We start from the raw sequence: 19,885 nt of genomic DNA on the forward strand, positions 1-19,885 counted from the left end.
CCACTTTCCAGTATAAATCAAGCCAAAATGACAATAACGGGATAAAACTTTGCACGAATAGTGCCATTGAGGTGTGCCAACTTATGACCAACAATTGTCTAAATCGAACCAAAACTATTCAAGCCCGTAGGTACCGAATATGTGAATCTCTCAATTTATGAGATATATTCTAAAAATTCGGAGATAATCCTTTTCTGATAATAGTATGACTGTGTATCAAAATTGGATTGAATCGGGTCAATAATTCCCTTAGTCCCCATATACCTAACTGAAAATTTTTCAAACTTCCGGCCGACTTTATACCCCATATATCGGTCAATATGTAAGTTATCTTAATTAACAGTGCATCTGTGTGCCTAGAATGGATAAAATCGGGTGAAAACCTGTCCTGGCTCCCAAATAAGTAATATCAGGATTTTCAAACATTGGTGCGAGGAGACTATTACATACATAAGTATATAAGATTTTTATATGGGCCCAAACAGCTACGGCGGTAATATCATTATTATATCATCACCCGATTCCTCCCATTTTACGGTACAAAAAACATATGAAGCAACCCGATATCTAACTCGATTAGTTTGAGGTGATACAAACAACAGTTAGGTGAACAAAACTATTATACTCTGGACCTGAGCGTTCTACCACTTGAGAAGACCCCTACTCAGTCTAAGAGAAACTAAATACAATACGGGTCAGAATTCAGAGATTCTGTTATCAAACGCAGCAAAACTCTAATCAAAACCCTACTTTCAAAAACACACATTGAAAAAAGTTTGTGTTGGGCACAGGAAAACATCAACCGTAATTGGAGCAATGTAATATTTACAGATGAGTGAACTTTTGTATCGGCCGATTGCCATTGTCAGATATCTAAGTATATACATATAAACAAATTATAAAATAACAGAATTAAACACTGACCTGTTCAAACAAAATTTAAGGTAATGTTTGAGCAGCTGCATTTTCTTTAAAAGATTAGTTAAGTTTAAGAAATAAGTTTAACATTATAAAAGAGAGTGTAAATGTAAAAATCGAGCATAGTAAAATTCACACGTTCAAAAGAAGCAGTTTGGTTTATTTATTCACGTAATTCGCGCTCGAAGTTTGACAAACTACCGCTTGGCTCTATACTGCATATATCAGTCTATGTGTGTGATATTTGATTGAAATTAATAGGAAATGCTTTTTGATTGCAATGTGACTTAGAATCGAATTCGTATATAGTCGATCGTCCAGGCTTTAAAGTATTTCCCATATCAATAATATTAAAATTTCCAGCCCTACAATGTATTTTATTTCATATGTACATATGTATGTACATCGGCCCATTTCTTCTACAAATAATACTTAATTATAAAAAAATGTCAAGTTTTAGCAAATATCCCACAGATTATACCATCTATTTACAATATAACTGTTTACTAAATAACGCCTATAATTGATATTTTTATTCCTTGATTCTATTTTTTTGGCACGACTACAAAAGCACACTTTTATTTAATTTGAACACAAAGATAACTGTAAAATCTAACAGAGCTGCCATCATAGTTTTTTAAAAGATAAATATTGTAAAAATCGTTTACATGCAAAAGGAATCGGAAATCTATCCGACAAATAATACAGATTGTTAATAATTCGGAACCATCAATTGATTATATTTTATTGTCAGTAACTGTATGTTAAACGTCATTCCTTTGATTGAGTTTATATCGCATATATCGATATTAGAATAATACATCTCAATTAAATTAAGGCATATTAATTTGATTAGCATTTTTTTACTCACTAATATAAATTATGGCTTTAATTTTCCGCCTCAACTAATGACCAACTGAATCGGAGGATCAGTAACAAAAAATATATTTGATTTGCTTTGCCATTTCAATAGCGGATGGAATTCGAGAAAAGGTTTGCAAAAATTCCATGTTTGTTTTTGCTTGTAGGTATGTAGTCCTGTTGTCTGTTAGCCAGTTTTTACGAAATTTTTAATTTTCTTATTTATATACAGGGAAGCTATAACGGGATTTGCGCCAGAGCCGGTTCTACGTTACCGGGATTGCTACGGATTTTATCCGTCCATGGGCTGTTATTACGGCGATGTAACTTTGTTCGGATAGGTAAGTTTGAAGTTTTAAGAATATAACCCCAACAGCATTTCCCAAAAACAAAAAATTGGCGAATATTATCCTGGTTCAACAATAACTTTTTCTGAAAAAGTAAACCACTCTAGGAAGAACCTACAAATAATAGCATAATTGTAAATACTTATGTACATATGCATATGTATGTTACTATATGATTGTCATATAATATTTGACTTGAGTTTTTGTATTTATTTTTTCACTAAACAAAATTTATATCGCTTTTTACTCCACCGAACTGCAACAAAATTTTACGCTTATGACTTTAGCAAAACGGAAATAATAAAATCAAATCGTTAGTGCAAAAAAAAACAGAAAAAGTCAAATAACTAAAAAATTATATATTTGCTAAGCAAGCGATTGGAACAAAAAGGCAGCATTTTGGGCGGCCGCAAATGGATGTACAAGTGCAAATAAGTGAAGTAGGTATCTATGAATGAAATAATCTGAGCATACACCCTCATCTGAACAAGGAATGATTTTACAGAGCGGTTCACAGTGCTGCAGCTGCTGCAGTTGGCGGCGTAACGGTGACGAGCCAGTAAACAGCTTTTTCAAATCACAAGTGTGCGCATAATAGCTGCACTCACGCTAGGCATTTTTAATTCACCAACTTTCACCATTTGCTTTACAGTGGCAGAAGAATGAGTGGTCCATACTATTCTTGATTTATCGTTGGTGCTTTGCCACCTGGTTGGTGGTCACCATGGGTTTGAGCTTGGAGCTATTCTTCTTCGATGGCAAATGGTTTATTTATTTCACCAATTGGGGTTACTTTCTCTGCACATTTGTCGCGCTACTCAGCGCCATACTAGTAACGGTCTACTGTTTCACAGCGCCAAAAGCACGTATGGATGTTTTAACTTTTTCAACTTCCTTTTTAGTTGTACTCATATATTCTTGTATGCTGTGAAGTGCTGTTATTACTTGCATTTCATTTTCAGCTTGCCCGCGCTGGATTGTCAAATTGTACTGGCATCTACATATATCCGCATTTGTATGTGCTATTGGTCTATCATTCCTTTATTGGGCATTTATTCATCCATTTTCGAATTTTAAAGTACCCGAAGGCATACATCGCATCGAAATCATACGGTTGTATCGGTACTTCTTCGAAGGACCTGACAATCACAGCTGTCTTGCCTACTTCCACAACATCAATTCGCACGCAATTAACTCGGTTTTGATGATTATCGATCAAGTTGTGGTGGCATTTCCCACTCGCATAATACACTTCGTCTATCCAGCACTCATTGTCATCATATATTTGATATTTTCGATGGTATATTTTCTGATAGGCGGCGAAAATGTGTAAGTACACTAAGACATTGTGTGTACAAATTTAAAGAAAGTTTTATAAAATAATTTTCTTTGCAGCATTGGTAAACCGTATATATACAGAATACTTAATTGGGGTGAATATCCTGTTTCATCCGCATTAGTCGCTTGTAGCGGTTTGCTTCTAGTGTTTCCAATGTGCGTTTTGGCATTTTTTATTTACAAACTACGTGTGTGGGTGAGTTCCAGCAAATGTCTGTAGTGAAACTTATTTAAATTTAATATTAAAAACAAAAACCAAAAACGAAATTAATTAATATGTATGCTCTCTACATGGAAAAATAAAGAGAACAAACTATTATAATAAAAATTAGCGAAAGCTAGTGCGTGTTTTTGAAAATGTTTCGAATAAATTAAGTAACATCGTTTCGTTTATGACGTTGAAATTAAATTTTGAAAAATGAAAAACCAAAAAGTATGAAAATACTAAAAGCATAAATAAACAGCATTTTTTCAAAAAATTTTCGGATAATTAACATGATTAAAATAAAGAAAACTATTTAATAGGCAAATCTTCTTTTTATGTAGTATTCATTTATTGTAGCAAGCATGTTTTTAACCCGCTTAACACAAATCTACACTATCGTTTATGCCATTTTGTTGACCACAGCCTGATGCAGCGACGAGATTTGATTCGCCCAACCGTCTACGGCATTGTAACGTGCTGCATTGCTATTTTCTTTATCAAGTTGTAGCACTTGATTAATTTGATCGATACGCCCCTGGATTGTGCTAAAATAAATTAAATTATAAATAAAAATTATTTATTTATGAAAAAAATATTATTGATTATACTTACTTATCTAGTATGCACGACACCAAGAGACTCTCAACTTCTGCTGCCTCTATTTTCAATTTTGTCGCTATAAATGGTATGCCAATATTTTTATACGGCCGTATCAGTTTGATCAACACCTGTGTGCGTATATTGCGTAGCAGATCTTCAATGTGTTCACGTATAAATTGGTCATCCATAATGCTTTTGTGATTTGTTTTTAGTATGGACTCGAATTCTGTAATGTCATTATTTTGATACGAAATAACAAGTTTCGTCATGGCCACAATTTCGGGATCTTGTTTATATGGTTTGGCCTCTTGCGAATCAAAGGGATTTATGCCGGACTTCATTAACCTGTGGAAATTACAAATAATATTTATAATTAATAACTTTAAATTACTTATGACATAAATTCAAATGTTTTAGTATGTTGAATAAATAAAATATATGTAATGTTTTTAGTACTAAAATATTATTACAATGTCTATCATGTAGAATGCGTTTCAATACTATATAATATATTTTTAACTCACATGTTTGCCAAAACTAAATACTTCAAGCAAGTTGTGCGTCGCGGAGAACCGGATTCATCATAATTCTTGAACGCTTCAAAGAAGTCTGTATGTGCCTTTTCGAATTCACCTTCTCTCAAATGCATCTTTCCGCCGCACTCACGTATTACACCCATTATAAGTGGATGTGGTATTGCTGATTTAATATGTAATGATTGTTCATATAAAGCCTTTAGCTTTTTGTTGTTTTTCTGTACGGTATACATTTGAATCTCTAGTGCATATATCTCGAGCAATTGTGTGCCTTTCTTTAAGTCATCCTCACCATCGTCTGTTTGACATGACAGATGTAGTTGCTTTAGAATTTTTTGCAACTTGATAAAATCACCAAGATCAAAATATAGTTTCCCTAATTTGGTATTAGTTTTGAACCAAAGGCGGTCATTTTTGGCATCCTTTAACGCATCTAATGTAGTTTCATAAAACTTTTGCAAAATCTCCATCTAAAACATTATTTTTCATATTATTTTTTAGATAATTTCTTAAAAACTGAATAACTTACATTCTTAGAAGTGGAAATATAGTCCAAAATGGAATTTATTGACTTTTCCGAATGATTGCGCGTGACGGCGCTTTTAATATAAGTCAATAGAAGTTTGTAACGCTCCATCATTTCATTATAATTATTCTGTTAAATCACACATATAAATAGTCAATTTATAATGGTATAATTTGAAATTTGCCTCACCAATTTAAAATTTATTTTTATCATTTGCTTGAGCGCTTTGAAACCCCATTCTCCTTTTTCGCCGCCCTCTAAATCCAACACCTTCTGAAATGATGCCAGCGCGCCATTTGGATTTTCTTCCTTTAAGGCTTTGCTATTGTAATATTGATTTTCTAGATCCACATCTGGTTCCGAGTTGCTGTCTTCGGAGTACTCCTGCAAGAGCAGCCAGTAAGCCGGTCAAAAAGAAAACATTATTTCACTGCTAGAACATGCTATAATTTAACGCAAATGTATGGAAACATACCAATCCATAATCCTCATCATCTTCACACATAAAATCATCTTCATTATCGGACATTTTGGCTATATATCACCTAATTTATAATTTCTTTCAATAACCCAATACACTCCTTTCTTTCACAGCACAAATTTTCCTCTTCACAACAAGCCATTCACAATAGTTAATGCTGACTGACAGCAAAAATTTGCTCAAACCAAGAATAACTTAGTTCCATTAATTTTGACAATAATTCATATGTAGTTTTTAAAGCGTCTTGTAAAAAATTGTATTTGTAAGTATTAAAAAAAATATTAGTTCTTTATAAAAGCAATAAAATTTTATAGCAAGCGAAATCATTGTAGAGTCCTTTGCCTTAAAAAAAGGCCTAGATCAATTTTTTTATTTTAAATTGAATGACGAAGAGTTACGTTAAGTTACTGTCAATGACTGTGACGGCGTTATGGGTATGCACATATGTAAATTAGAAATGAAACGGTTCAGTCCCAAATTTTGCATAGTTTCTATATCGACTGTGTACATAAAATATATTATAGTGTGGCTGTACTACTTTTGAAGACGTCACTGTCGCTTTTTGATTTCGTTGGTGTTGACATTCGTTCCAATAAGAAAAAAGTGATCTGACAAGAAAAGCTTACAAGAAAACTTCTATAAATGTTTTTGTTAGAAATTTAAGCCACATCAAAATATTCCAATGTATCGTAATGTTTAATAAATAAAAAAGAGAATGTCTATTTATAGCAATATTGTAAAATTTATTAAAGTGGTTATTGTAAAAGCGAAAGGAATACTTCTGTAGTTCAAGGCAACAGCCTAGTGAAAGCAAATTTTACATTCTTTTCTATAAAGTCAATTCAAACAAGTCAATTTTTTTTTGGATATATAGCAGACATATAAATATATATAATAAAGTATCAAAAATGCCTTCCGTACGGAAATACCGTCGCGAAACCACTGAGATAAGCTGTTGTTTAAAATATCTACTGTTCAGCAGCAACGTAGTTGTTTGGGTAGTTATATGGAAATGAAGTTATTGATACAGTCAATTATTTTTCTGTTTTTTTTTAAGATTGCTGGATTATGTGTTCTGGCTGTTGGTATTTGGGCTTGGAACGAAAAAGATATGTTTAGTAATTTGGCTAAGCTAACATTTATAGCCTTAGATCCGGCCTTTGTATTAATTTGTACGGGCACAATCACATTTATAATTGGCTTTACTGGAAGCGTTGGAGCGCTACGAGAAAATACCTGTCTCTTGTCACTGGTAAGAATTTTGTATAATTTTTGGTAAACTATAATGGAGGAATAACAATTAAAATAAATAATCAAACAAGATTTAATTAGGAGAAGTCAAGCGTGTAGTCTTCTTATTGAAGGCATAATAGTAGAAAATAAGTCTTAAAATTTTTTGGATAAAAAAGTATTTTAGTTGAAGTTTAAAATATAATTAAAAAACAACAACAACATAAAATTATTTTTCTTATTATTTTGACGTTCTCCTATAATGCATGCTTTAATAGTACGCACTGTTCCTGTCGTTGCTGCTGACATTTGAAATAAGCTTGGGCATATTAACTTTTGTGCTAAAGGACAAGGGTTGGGTAAGTTCATATCACTGGCAATACATTTACTACTTCTATTTATATACATTTCATAACTTAATTTAGATAAAAGATCAAGCTACCGAGGGATTACGTGCCTTCATAATTCACTACCGTGAAGATCCAGATCAGCAAAATCTCATCGATTGGATACAAGAAGATTGGTTGCAGTGTTGTGGTATTGATGGCCCAAAAGATTGGGATAGCAATAACTATTTCAATTGTTCATCCAGCGCCATAGGGAGTCGAGAAGCATGTGGAGTTCCGTTTTCATGCTGCCGTCGGCGACCAAGTGAATTAATAAAGAATAAGCAATGCGGCTACGATGTGCGCAAAGAAGGATATGTAGGTTTAGTTGTAAAAAATAAGCCTAACCAAGCAGTAATTTTCATCTTTTTACTAATGCTAAACTATTCTCTCACTAATGTTTTCTATTTGCTGTCTACTAAATAATGGAATCGAACTTTTTAAATAATAATCTCACGAATTATTAAATACTGGTGTTGGGTTACAGCCGGTGGAACGACATATCTATGAGCGCGGTTGTTTGCGAGCAGGCGAAGATTGGCTGGAAGCACACCTGATTAGTGTAGCGTCTTCATGCATTTGTATACTCGTAGTGCAGGTCCTGTTGTACTAAAATCTTTTAGAGCTTAGCGATTTATTTTATGCTATGTGTTAACAATTTATGAATTATTTTATTTTTTTCAGTTCGTTGTCCTACTAATACTTTTATTATTATTTATTTTTGTGTTATCCTAGAATTTTGAAATATCGAAAATCATTTACGAAAAAGGCTGTGTACAAGCGGGTGAAGAGTGGATTGAGCATAATTTAATTATAATTTCAACCAGCGTTATTATACTTATTTTCGTACAGGTTTGTTTTATTTAATTGCAATTATGTTTTTGACAAATAATTTACTTATTTTTAAATCCATATAACTATAGCAATATAACATAATTATTGTAATTTATAATTTTTATTTACAGATACTTGGCATTTGCTTCACACAAAATCTTCGCGCTGATATAAATGCGCAAAAATCTAAGTATCACTGACAAATACCTTCCGCCGCGCCATGCAATGGCGTACCGCCAAGGCCCACTGCCATTTAGTTCGGCTACAAGGCCCGCCGCAACATGTGGGTGTAGTATGAAAGAGAATATGTGTGAAAAAGAGCGGGTAAGGTAATACACAGTAAACTAGTTAAACAGTTAAACGTAAGCTTTAAACTTCCGACTATTCTACCATTGTGAGTTAGAGACATATATGTACATATATGCCGAGCTTAGAGGAACATAGAAACATGCAAACAGCTTTACTGAGAAAGCAACATCAACTGAATAGTGATTTAAGCTTTTTAAAGTCCGATTTGTATGACTTTAGTTATATATTTACACTTTTTAGTTTCTCTTTTTACATTACACTGTTTAATAAGCACTCCTAAATGCTTAACAAATATTAAAATCTCCTACGATACATGCTTCCACTAATTTTCAAGTCAAACTCAAATTGCAGCTGTGATAACTCTTTTTGTCAGCTTTCAAAATACTCACCCAAACAAAACGAAACAAAACAAAACAAAACTAACTTGACTTTTAACGATGCAACTCAAACTACGAAACAAACAAAGGATAAATGCTACATGCATAAATAACACACCTATATACATACATACATATATTTTTTTATTTTCGCAACAACTTTGAAGCACTTGAAAAGTCTATTAAGTACAGCAAACTGTAACCTGATATACTCTTTTGTTGCTATTTAAACGCAATAAGTGAAGATATTACTATTAGTCCAGAAAAAGTATACTGCATAAGTAAATGTCTATTTTGAATACACTCGTCCTTATGTGGTTGGAGCGCATACGTATTACACGGGACGGAAAAAAGCGCTTACGGCCATCTAACTATTTATTAGCAGAGTCAAGTAAAGACTAACTGTGTTAATGCTCTATTCAATATAAATAAAAGGCTCAAACAAAAGTTATTAAGCAGATTTAGTCGTATGATTAAATAAACTCATAAGTGTTACGAAAAAGTACTCGTAAGTTCTGTTAGCTTAAATGAAACGCAAAAATCTAGTGATTTTGTGAGTCCACAATAGTTGAGTTAAAGTATAAAATTACTTTTACACGCTAGGAAAATAAAATAAAATAAAAATATGGCATATGACATACATATGTATTAGGGTAGGGATTATTATATTTTTTGTTACTATTGTAATTTTATTTTGGTAGAGTTACAGGAAAGAATATGAAATACAAAAAAAGTCATGCCTGATACAAGAAGACATTAAAAAAATGCATACAATTTTTAACATATTTTCGCTTCACCCCAATACATATTTCTAGATATGTATTAACATTTGAAAAAAAAAAATGAGTTAGATATTTGACAGACGAATATTGTACTGATTTATATTTAAAAAAGTAATAACAATTAGCTAGCAATATATAGTACTATTATTAACTAAGAGATATTGAAAAACTATTAGATATAAACTGAACTTACAAAAGGAATCTCAATTTTCAACACATAAATTCGGTCAGCCATGGAACTTTGATAAAAGTTTAGTTTTGTTTATCATCTCATGTTTTAGGGCTTTATTTACTGTCATGTTTTATGACAGGAGTCCAGGTGTAGAATTGTCTTTTTTACGCCCACTGTTACCACGTATGATATATTTTCACTGCCCGAATACAAAGAAATTATTATGGTATTAACCCTCAGTCAGAAATCTCTTTAATATAAGTCTTTGCCTTTTGACAACTTTTGCGTACAAAGAAAAATTTGATATTATCTTAAAAGTGTTTTAAAAAAGGTTAATTTAATAATTTGTAAAGTAAAATAAAAAAATTAATAAATTGCATTCCAAGATATGTAAGTCTAAATCTAAAAGTAAGCTAGAATAATTTTCTTTCCTAAGTACTTGTTTTTATATTTACAATTTTTTACTTTGTAATGGATATCTAGATTTGATTGTAATGTTTATGAATTGTTATATTAAATGGAGAGCTTATTGTTTGTGTTAATGAAACAACAATTAAGATCGCTCGATTATTATCTGTAAGCATTAGTTGGTTATATTAATTGCCTGCGATTCGTCAAACCCTGGAGAGTTGCATATTGAGCAAACAACAGGTAAAATAATAGTAAATATATAGTATAATCTGGTATGTATGTCAATTTAGTGAGTTATTCACATACTTCCTTACATTAAATACAATGTTTTACATTGTTGTTACTCTAAGAAAGGAATCTTTTGAAGAGCAGAGCTCGTATATAGCGAGTAGTGAAGTGACGAATTGTAGGCGGTTAATTATATTTGAAATATGTTAAACATTTTCTTTCATGCTTCCATTATACTACAAAATATTGATTACATAAAATGTTATGTAGGTTATGTACACACACTTTTTTTTTTAGATAGTTATAAATATTGTATAGTATTTCGAAATGGATAAATTTCTCTCGTTTGCCAAGATTTTTCCTGTAAGCAAATAATCGTAAGTATAGCTAATACAACAATTACTTAAATATTTTTGTTTGTCGAAATAACAGATAAATTTTAGAATAGCATCCCCCGATTTCGGCGTTAAAATGGGTGTGTTCTGAAGGAGGAAGCTCGCCAGATTAAGAATATATACCGGTATATATAATATATATATATCGCTTTGTTAAACTTTTATAAGCATTTAATGCACCTACAACCGTAAAACCGAAATCGAGGTACACAAGAAGCTTAAAAACTCTATTTTAAAAATTATTTTGATTATGTATATTTATAATTTATTTAAGATTTAAATAGTTTAAGGACTCAGCTAATTTGTTGAAAGTTATGGAGCCCTTACGAATTATGTTGCTTATACAATCATATACAAATGTATACACATAATAAGAACATAGATACATATGTATATATGTATGTGCTTTAATGCATATGTATAAGCAATTTAATGTAATAAACGGAACAAATAAACTACGTAAATATTTAGCTAGCAAGGCCTTTTAAATTTGTGGAAATTGATTTCGGGCATAAACGTCAGACAGGTGAAGTTGCTTGGTAGAAATAAAATATTAAAATTCTTTACAGATCGGTTCACAATTGAGAAATAACACAACTTTTTTTCTCTTAAGTGGAAACTTTAGTCATTGAAATTGTACCATTATCAATTTACTTCTTAGGCTTAAAAAACTAACAGGATGAAGATCTTTTTTGAATGAAAATATGGCTTTATCCTTCGATTTCAGCCATCTAGAGCCAGCTCAAGTCTACTTTCCTGCTATGATCATTTTGCATGCGGTTTTTAAAAATGATTTGTTTGTAGTAAAAAATGCTTTTCGGTGCCATACGGACCCAAGTGAGCTACGGCGTGAGCACCCCTGATCTAGAGTAATGAAATTTTGTGGTAACGGTCTTCCAATATTACGATATCATGTCGATAGTGGCTTCGAAGCCGTCAAAATATGCGTTTAAATAGTTCATATCGATTCCAACAATCTATCAGACGTATCACAAGCTAAGTGAGCCGAAGCGTTGCCTTGGTAAAAAAACAAGTTTTTCTTTACCAAATGAGGTTACTTGGCCTTACTCTCGACATTCAACCGATTCAATAACGCACAGCGATATTCAGTTGTGGAATCCAAGACAGATTTGCGTAGTTGTTCAGAATTGCAAACCAATTCTGATTTTCAGTAGTGTCACAGAATCTGATTGGATTTTCGCCTTTTTGAACATATGCAAAACTAATATTCGAATCAGCTATTTACTATAGGGGCAAAACTTGCAAACTAATAAATTTGATACATTTAAAATACTGAATAAAGTATACTAAAGTTTATAATGGGTTCCGCTTTTTTAGCTTTTATTTTAGTGGAAGAAAAAAGCAACGAAAAAATTAAAAGGAATATATTAAGAGATCACAGTAATCCATGCACCAGGAGAGTCGCATATGAAATTTGGTTTGCCTTTACTTGTACATATTACATACATACATATGTACTTATGTTTGTATACATGATTACTTTACATATTTATATCACATTATCGGCTGAATAAAGACGCATTTGGGTGTTGAATTCCGTTTATTACGTTTTGTAAATCCTCTTAAAATATCTGGATTTTTTCCATAAACTCAATAATTAAGACATTTTGTGTTTTATTCCTATGTTTTCCCCTATAGAAATAACGAAAAATTAAATCGTAACAATAATATAAATTAATTTCTTAACTTACATATTAAATCTGTCAGCGACTATCCTTTCGCTTTGTTTCTGATAACAAAACCGATACAATTTCTGTTTCGAACTTCAAACCAATAATATCTGAATTCATGACACCTACTATACGAGCAACAACCATTCAGCGAATATGTTTTTCTTTTTGAACGAATTTCAAAAAAACTCGGCACCCATCGCGGACAAAGCTTTTCCATTTGTAAAAATTTGTGAATGATATGGTGTTCGGAGCAAGAGTAATTTTGAGCCCAATAACTTGAGAACAATCGGAAAAATAGCATGCTACTTTGACGGTATTCTAGTTAAGATTAGTACTCTAAGGCATGGATAAAACATGATACAATTCATGTCCTTAAATCCAAGTATAAACTCAGACAAGTGTTGTTCGAAACAGTCAAAAAACCGAGAATTTTATGAATTAAATTTAATTGCAATTTACCGGTGATGCCAATTTTATGAAAACCTTTTCGTAAGCAATAAGACTAGTCATTATTTTTCATTTACCAACAATGTTTAATAAAAAATACTTGCAATTATCAGAAAAACAAGAGAAGATACAATAATAACAAAGCGCTCTTTAATCAGCAATTATCCATCTAGCTGGGGTTTATCGTCGAGTGACACGGTATACTCTCCAATAGCCTCATTTAAGTTAGCTTTCTGATACTCCAAAAGAATCAGCGTATTCACGCCAACATTGAGTAAATCCTTAGGAAGATATAACGTTGTTTGAGGCCCTATCAACGGCCAATAGCGTCCCAAATTGAAGCCATTCACATAAGCTACACCCTTGCCCCAACCAGTTGGATTTAGATAAGTGTCGCCGAGATTTTCTATTGTGAATTCACCGTGATATATAACGGGTCCATTCCTTAGAATTTTGCTTTTTCGAACTACGTCGGCTTTTCTTTCGCTTTTAAAAATTGCTGAAATTGACACTATTTGTTCGCTTTCCAAAGGAAATGAAGTGGTGACCCAATTCTTGAGTTCCTGTTTTTCACCATTGAAACGTTCCACTGTTACCGAACCTAAAATACCTTTTGTATCATTCATAGCTTCATAATTGATACGTCCTTGATTTTCAACTAAAATCTGTAGACGGCTACCCCAACCTTTGCTTAATGGCACCGACAAAATCCCATTTTTACGCGACAATGTACCGACCAACTCATCATTTACAAATACAAAGGCACGATCATGCAATTCGTTGACTGTGAGAACTGTGGGATCGATTTCCAAATGTGGCAATTCGGTTTCGTACAAAACCAGGCCGGAGTACTGATCAAGATTCTCAAATGTGAGCGGTTTTTCAGCTGACACTGGTTCGCCATTCGCCAATGTAGTGCGTCCTACTTCTGAGAGTAAATTAGTTAGCGGTTTTAGTGTTACATTACCGTAAGAAAAACGTTGCGTTTCTATGCAACCATTGCAACTTTCTTTGTTTGGCACGTCGATAAAATCGGCTATGACTTTGCGTATCATTTCGAATTTTTTAGTGATATTACCCGCCTCATCCATTACGGCATCGTAATCGTAAGAAGTGATATCAGCTACGTAGTCTCCATAATTGTTAGCGCCAGCGGTGAAGCCAAAGTTGGTGCCTCCGAAGAACATGTAAAAGTTTACACTAGCGCCAGCTTCGAGTATCCGTCTGTAGGTAGAAAGAAAAGGTCAATTTATTGTTAAAATCAAAAAAGAGATATATGTTTTTTTTTTTAACTCCCTCCCAATTTAAAGATAAATTGATCATTGAATAAAACAAGTTAGGATTGCTTCTGTGGCTCTGAAAACGCTATTTGCTTATTTGTAAGGAGGGTAATGTGAAACTATGAACAACTCGAAAAAGTTTTGGACGCATCTTCTCAATAGTACATCTTTCATTATGCAATATTTCTTTAAAAAATTTCAAAAACGTTACTGATTAAATTTAAAGTTGTTTTCCTATTGCTCCTTACGAACAATACAAATTAATTAAGATGGCACGAAGATTTCGGCTTATGTGCCTGTGCTTTGTCTTACCTCAGTGAATCTGCAACCTCCATCCCATCACGTCTTTGATTTTCCTCTCCCCAGTGGGTTAACCAACCGGGGTAGAACTCAGAATTTACTAACGGTCCCGTTGGTTGGACGCTGCGCATTGCGCGCCAATGTTCATCGAAGTTGGAACCTGTGATTATTTATAACCATAATGGAAGTGATAAATTTTAATATTATTACAAAAATATACTAAAACTAATATCACCTATTCCAAAGTCAATCGTCGCATGTACGCCTTCAATTTTGCCACATTTTAAACCATTATCAGGTTGATCTGTTGTGAAAAGTACGGCATTTCCTTGAACATATTTTTCAGTTTCATCGCGAAGCCAAAGCAAATGTTTTGCATCACAGGCATAAAAAGCTCCGTATTCGTTTTCTATTTGCACCGTTATAATTGGACCACCATTGCCGTAGAGAAATCTTTGTAGGCGTGGCATTAATTTCGCATACCATTTGCTTACCTCCAATTGATAGTAAGGATCACTGGTTCGCACCTTAATATCGGGATACTTGGTGAAAAGCCAATGTGGCAACCCGCCCTGCGGAGTATACATATAAATGTTTTATTAGTTTTCAATATTTAAATTTGATTTATAGCTTATGTTACATTATCACGCTCCGCGCAAATGTATGGACCCGGTCGAAGAACTACGTATAAATCTTCTTTTTGTGCCAATTCCAAAAAGCGTTCAATATCAGCAATACCTTCCCAGCTGTAGACACCGTCGTGCGGGTTATGCAAAGACCACTCGATGTAGCTAAATCCATAAATATATATATAATTGTGATATCAATTAATTATTATCAATAAATTTTAATATCAAATCAATAAAACTTTAATTTAATAGGCGCGTCCATGTAGCCTCGAACCAATCAATGGAGAAGTTTCGACTACGAAGAGCTTCTCCTCGGCTGTTAGCATTCCCTACACTTTGAGTGATCTAACCTTAACATATTGGCTTTTTTAAACCATATATGTGCGGCTATATACTGAAAAATTTTTAAAGAACATTGATTCTATTAGGAATTTTGGAAAGTTGTACAATCATGGTTTAGGTTCAAGTACATCTTTTAGCACCTTCCGGGCTTGCAATAATTTTTGAATTGTGCAGGGGTTTAGAACTTTATATGTTCAAGCATGGAAACTACTTCTTAACTTAACTGCACTAAATCATCGAATTTTTCTAATCACGTATTTATTTCAAATTAAATTTCCTTATTTTAGTTCAATGTTAAATAAAATATTGACAAATTTTGTGTTTTTAGAAAACCATATAAACTTTTATACTCACGTATCAATGGCGTTTAAGCCGGCTGCATGCATTGTCTTCAAACGTTCGGCCCATACTTGAGGCAAAGCGCGGAAATAATGAAACGAGCCCGAGACATATCGGAATGGCAGGCCGTCCATTAAGAAGGTATTGCCTACATTGTCAATGGTAAAGGACCGGTTAAGGTTCTTGAAAAAAAAGTAACCGAAAAATAAAGTTGATTACACATTAGTATTTATTTAAAATATAACTTACTAAAAAATAAAGCGAAGAATTTATATGTGGGAAAAGTTGGTAATTCTGGGATAAGTTTGTACAATGACTGTGTTTAAAAAAAAAATTAAGCATTTTTATAATTTTAATTTAGGATACGTAGGTTGCTTTTTATATTTCGGGATTTGATAACCCTAGTATTGCTATCTGGCAACTCACAACTTTATCGTAAAGTTTGACATTTTTGATGTTATACATACTCAGAATGCTATTTGTGTTGTTTACAGTAACCAGTAACTTAAAATATTCGTCTCGGCCAAAAAATGGAATTAAATCGCGAACAGTTTCACGCGATTATATTTTACAACTTCTGACGATGAAGCAATATCAAGGACCAGTGCTTATCGATGGTATGATGCTTTCAAACGACGTCGTAGATCACTCCAAGACGAATTTCGTGATGATCGTTTAAAATCAGTTGTTGTTTCGGAAACTATTGATGCTGTGCGCAAACTGATGTTGCAAGATCGTCATGTGACCTATCGTTGGATTGGGATAACTATAGGCATTAATTAGACCAGCATACATTCATTATTGCATGAACATTTGACTGGAAAAAGAATTTGTCCGCCTTTGATCCCACACAACCCGTCAATTACTCAAAAAATAAGGCTCGTGTCGATTGGTCGAGAGAAATGTTGAAATTGAATCGCGGTGCTTCACAACACGTCCAAGCAAATAGTTGGAAAAAGTTGTCGTAACTATACCACTAGAACAACGCAGAACAGTAAATTTTGAGTGGCAAACAAACAATTTTTTGCCAGTTGTCCTTCAAGAAATCAGGAAATCCAACCGTCGAAGACGAGCTCTCACACATCGACTGAAACAACTGCATTTTTGAGCACTCAAAACATAGATAGAGTCATCCACCGTATGGTCTTAACTTAGCACCAAATGACTTCGACTTTCGATGATTAATATTTGTTTTTGTTCTTTAATCCCGAAATGTAAAAGGCAAACCTCGTATAACTCAGTTTGTTTTATTATATAAATTAAATTAAATTTTAACTAATTTGCTTTCAATTATTAAAATTACACTTTTTACCAACATTTATTGATATAACTCAATTGTGAAAATATTTAAATTTATTTGCACAAACTCACTTTTGCAGCGCATCCATTTAGGCTTACTAAGAGAAAAGTAAGCTCGATCACCGTCACAAGTTTGTATTTTAATGTGTTTAACATCGCTATCTCCACTGAACTGACAATATTGACTGAACGACTTCTAGCAACTAAGTTCACCGAAGTCTTGCAATAATGTATTCATATTTATATATGACAGCAAGTATAAAATATTGAATATTTCAATTATGAAGTGACCACACTGTCGCATTAAACTAAAGAGTCTAGAGAGGTACTGCAAGCCTCTCCATAGATAAGCACAGATTCTATCGTAGCCACTTAATTTTGAAAGCAAAAATATATAGATACAAATGTACTATTTTTTTACGAGTATGCATTCATTGGATTTTGTTTTTGTAGCTGCTGCCCATAACTGCTCAGCGGCCTTTAATTATTTTAAGCGTGTTTAGAATATTTGAGGACCACAAGCGTCAACAATAATGTCAAAAAACAAACGAACGTAAGTAGATTATTTATTTCTCTTTATTAATATTATGAACACATAAAAAATATTTTGTTATCAGCGCATTAATTTTAATGAGTTATAAACTATTAAATAGGTATGTAGACACCTTTTCTTTTAAATATTTTTTAACGCATTTGTCTAAGTTTCTAACGTTTCATTAAGAATCATCAATGTTCGGACGTTTTATTTCAACTTATGCATTTATTTCGCTTTGCACTTAAAACTTCGGAGAATACCCTATCAGTCAATTGAGAATTCAATATCTTATATAAATATGGAACTTTTTGAGTTTTCTTGCAATAATGAAAAATTTAAGTGCAAACCCAGATAAACCAACATACTTTTATTGCTTTCGACCACGGAAACTAGGTATGTTCTCCAGAGTGTTATAGCAAATGCAATATATACTTGTAGCATAACAGAGGAAAAAAGTACTCAGATGAAAAAATTATTTTTTGGAAAAATATTTCGCTCTTTCATAGTTCATTCTTGGTCAGCATCGAATTGATTCCCTCGTCTAAGAACGTTGCTTTAAACAATTTAGTAATAATATTAAGGGAGAATTACTGTTTTAACCTATTTAGAGCGTAACTTCCCAGTAGTAATTTCTCCTGGTATTGTTTGAAGACAGTACTTTTCTCTTTTAACCATCTTTATTTCCGAAGCTCATCCATGATGGCGTGAGGATCCACAAAAAAATCACCGCTTTTGTGGCAAAATATTCCAGAATCTCATATACTTAGTCCTGCCATAAATTTTGTTACAAGTTAAGACTACAAGTTAATAAAGTTAATTTAACATAATAATGCATATATTACATGATCCCATGATCCCCAACTCTTGCCACAAACTGTAGTCCAATGGATTCAAATCTAGACTTCCAGCCGGTCAATCATATGCACCTATGAACTTAGGAATATTACTTTTAAGCCACCGCTGGGTGGTTTTTGCCTTGTGTGCTGGAGCAGAATCATGCTGGAAAATCCAATGCGCTTCATAGAAGAGAGTATTGATGACTGCTTTACCTCTAAAACATCCTATTGATACGCTTTTTCCCCCTATTTCATAAAAGTGAAGTGGTGTAACGCCAGTTGTATATATCACCTAAAACTAATCGAGATATATATGGCGTTAAATATATATCAGGATGACGAAACGAGTTGAAATCTGGATGTCTGTCTGTCCATCTGCGATAAATCTATAACTAAATGCGCCATAGACATAAAATATTTACATTACACCAGAGATGGTATGATAGAACTTTATAGGAATCGGTGTCAAATTTGGACGGTGGTCGTGGCATCGCCCACTTTTGAGTAAAATCACATATCTCCGGACCTACTAGACCAATTTCAAGCAAATTTGGTACCTAAAACTAGTTTGATATTCCCATGTTATAGTGTGAAAATGGGCGAAATCCGACTACAACCCCGCCTACCTCCCATATAAAACAACTTTAAATTCCATCTGATATTTTCACTTTCCAGTATACAAATCAAGCACTAATTAATATATCGGGATACAACTTTGCACGAATATTGCCTTTATAGTATGCCATCTCAGGTTTGAAAATTGTCAAAATCGGACTATGACTATTCAAGCCCCTATATGCCGGAAATGTGACCCCAGCGTCTATAGCTGACTTTCTACCGAAAATAGCTGTCAATGTGTAAGATATGCTATTAAAAATAGGAGAGAATCCTTCCTTCATAATAATATGTTTTTATGTCAAAAATTTAATGAATCGAGTTAATATTTCCCTTAGAACCCATATACCTAATAGAAAGACTTTCGAACTTCCGGATGAATTTATACCCCATATATCGGCAAATATGTTAGTTATCTTAATTAAAATGTGTGAGCGTATTTTTCTTCTAAAGTTGTACCTCTGTGCCTGAAGGTGATAAAATCTGGTGAAAACTTGCACTGGCCTCCATTAAACTAATATCAGTATTTTCAAACTTCCGGTTGACTCTACTCCTTATACCATATATTGTTGACGGTATTGGAGGTACCTTAATGAAACTCAGAGGACATCTGTTTCTATTAATAATATGTAG

The 19,885-nt window shown here is 33.1% G+C and overlaps 4 protein-coding genes and 1 long non-coding RNA gene across 9 annotated transcripts; 2 read left to right on the plus strand and 3 right to left on the minus strand.

Annotated features, from left to right (window-relative positions):
• Positions 1-2,026: 2,026 nt before the first annotated feature.
• Positions 2,027-3,792, plus strand: LOC106626482 (protein rolling stone). 2 transcript variants are annotated; one of them, XM_036376520.2, is made up of 6 exons: positions 2,027-2,120; positions 2,414-2,566; positions 2,632-2,709; positions 2,779-2,992; positions 3,089-3,455; positions 3,522-3,792. In XM_036376520.2, the coding sequence occupies exons 2-6, from the start codon at positions 2,540-2,542 to the stop codon at positions 3,682-3,684; spliced, it is 849 nt and encodes a 282-aa protein (XP_036232413.2). In that variant the 5' UTR covers positions 2,027-2,120; positions 2,414-2,539; the 3' UTR covers positions 3,685-3,792. The 2 variants fall into 2 exon arrangements, with proteins under 2 accessions (XP_036232413.2, XP_036232414.2); XM_036376521.2 differs by lacking the exons at positions 2,027-2,120; positions 2,632-2,709 and having other exon boundaries at positions 2,315-2,566.
• A 204-nt stretch (positions 3,793-3,996) lies between these two features.
• On the minus strand, positions 3,997-5,978 carry alien (COP9 signalosome complex subunit 2 alien). Its single transcript, XM_014244495.3, has 6 exons — positions 5,807-5,978; positions 5,521-5,715; positions 5,335-5,460; positions 4,794-5,275; positions 4,282-4,614; positions 3,997-4,214 (listed from the first exon to the last, which is right to left on the minus strand). The coding sequence occupies exons 1-6, from the start codon at positions 5,858-5,860 to the stop codon at positions 4,070-4,072; spliced, it is 1,335 nt and encodes a 444-aa protein (XP_014099970.1). The 5' UTR covers positions 5,861-5,978; the 3' UTR covers positions 3,997-4,069.
• Positions 5,979-6,403: 425 nt separating this feature from the next.
• Tsp26A (Tetraspanin 26A) lies at positions 6,404-11,406 on the plus strand. Of its 4 annotated transcripts, none has more exons than XM_014244497.3 (7): positions 6,404-6,810; positions 6,870-7,064; positions 7,321-7,401; positions 7,468-7,746; positions 7,916-8,026; positions 8,164-8,280; positions 8,394-11,406. In XM_014244497.3, exons 1-7 carry the CDS (start codon positions 6,721-6,723, stop codon positions 8,460-8,462), a joined length of 942 nt encoding a protein of 313 aa, XP_014099972.1. In that variant the 5' UTR covers positions 6,404-6,720; the 3' UTR covers positions 8,463-11,406. The 4 variants fall into 4 exon arrangements, 3 of the variants coding, with proteins under 3 accessions (XP_014099972.1, XP_036232411.1, XP_014099971.1); XR_004979365.2 differs by lacking the exon at positions 7,916-8,026 and having other exon boundaries at positions 6,408-6,810; positions 8,394-10,918; positions 10,985-11,406; XM_036376518.2 differs by lacking the exon at positions 8,164-8,280.
• LOC118683515 (uncharacterized) lies at positions 8,258-9,174 on the minus strand. Its single transcript, XR_004979366.2, has 2 exons — positions 9,083-9,174; positions 8,258-8,524 (listed from the first exon to the last, which is right to left on the minus strand). It is a non-coding gene; the product is annotated as an uncharacterized lncRNA (long non-coding RNA).
• A 1,733-nt stretch (positions 11,407-13,139) lies between the features above and the next one.
• Positions 13,140-17,499, minus strand: Gal (beta galactosidase). The gene is made up of 6 exons (XM_014244494.3): positions 17,339-17,499; positions 15,983-16,149; positions 15,298-15,448; positions 14,893-15,229; positions 14,670-14,817; positions 13,140-14,301 (listed from the first exon to the last, which is right to left on the minus strand). Exons 1-6 carry the CDS (start codon positions 17,420-17,422, stop codon positions 13,239-13,241), a joined length of 1,950 nt encoding a protein of 649 aa, XP_014099969.3. The 5' UTR covers positions 17,423-17,499; the 3' UTR covers positions 13,140-13,238.
• Between the last annotated feature and the right edge of the window lie 2,386 nt (positions 17,500-19,885).

The sequence above is a fragment of the Bactrocera oleae genome, chromosome 3 (genome assembly GCF_042242935.1).
Source record: "Bactrocera oleae isolate idBacOlea1 chromosome 3, idBacOlea1, whole genome shotgun sequence".
Taxonomy (NCBI): domain Eukaryota; kingdom Metazoa; phylum Arthropoda; class Insecta; order Diptera; family Tephritidae; genus Bactrocera; species Bactrocera oleae.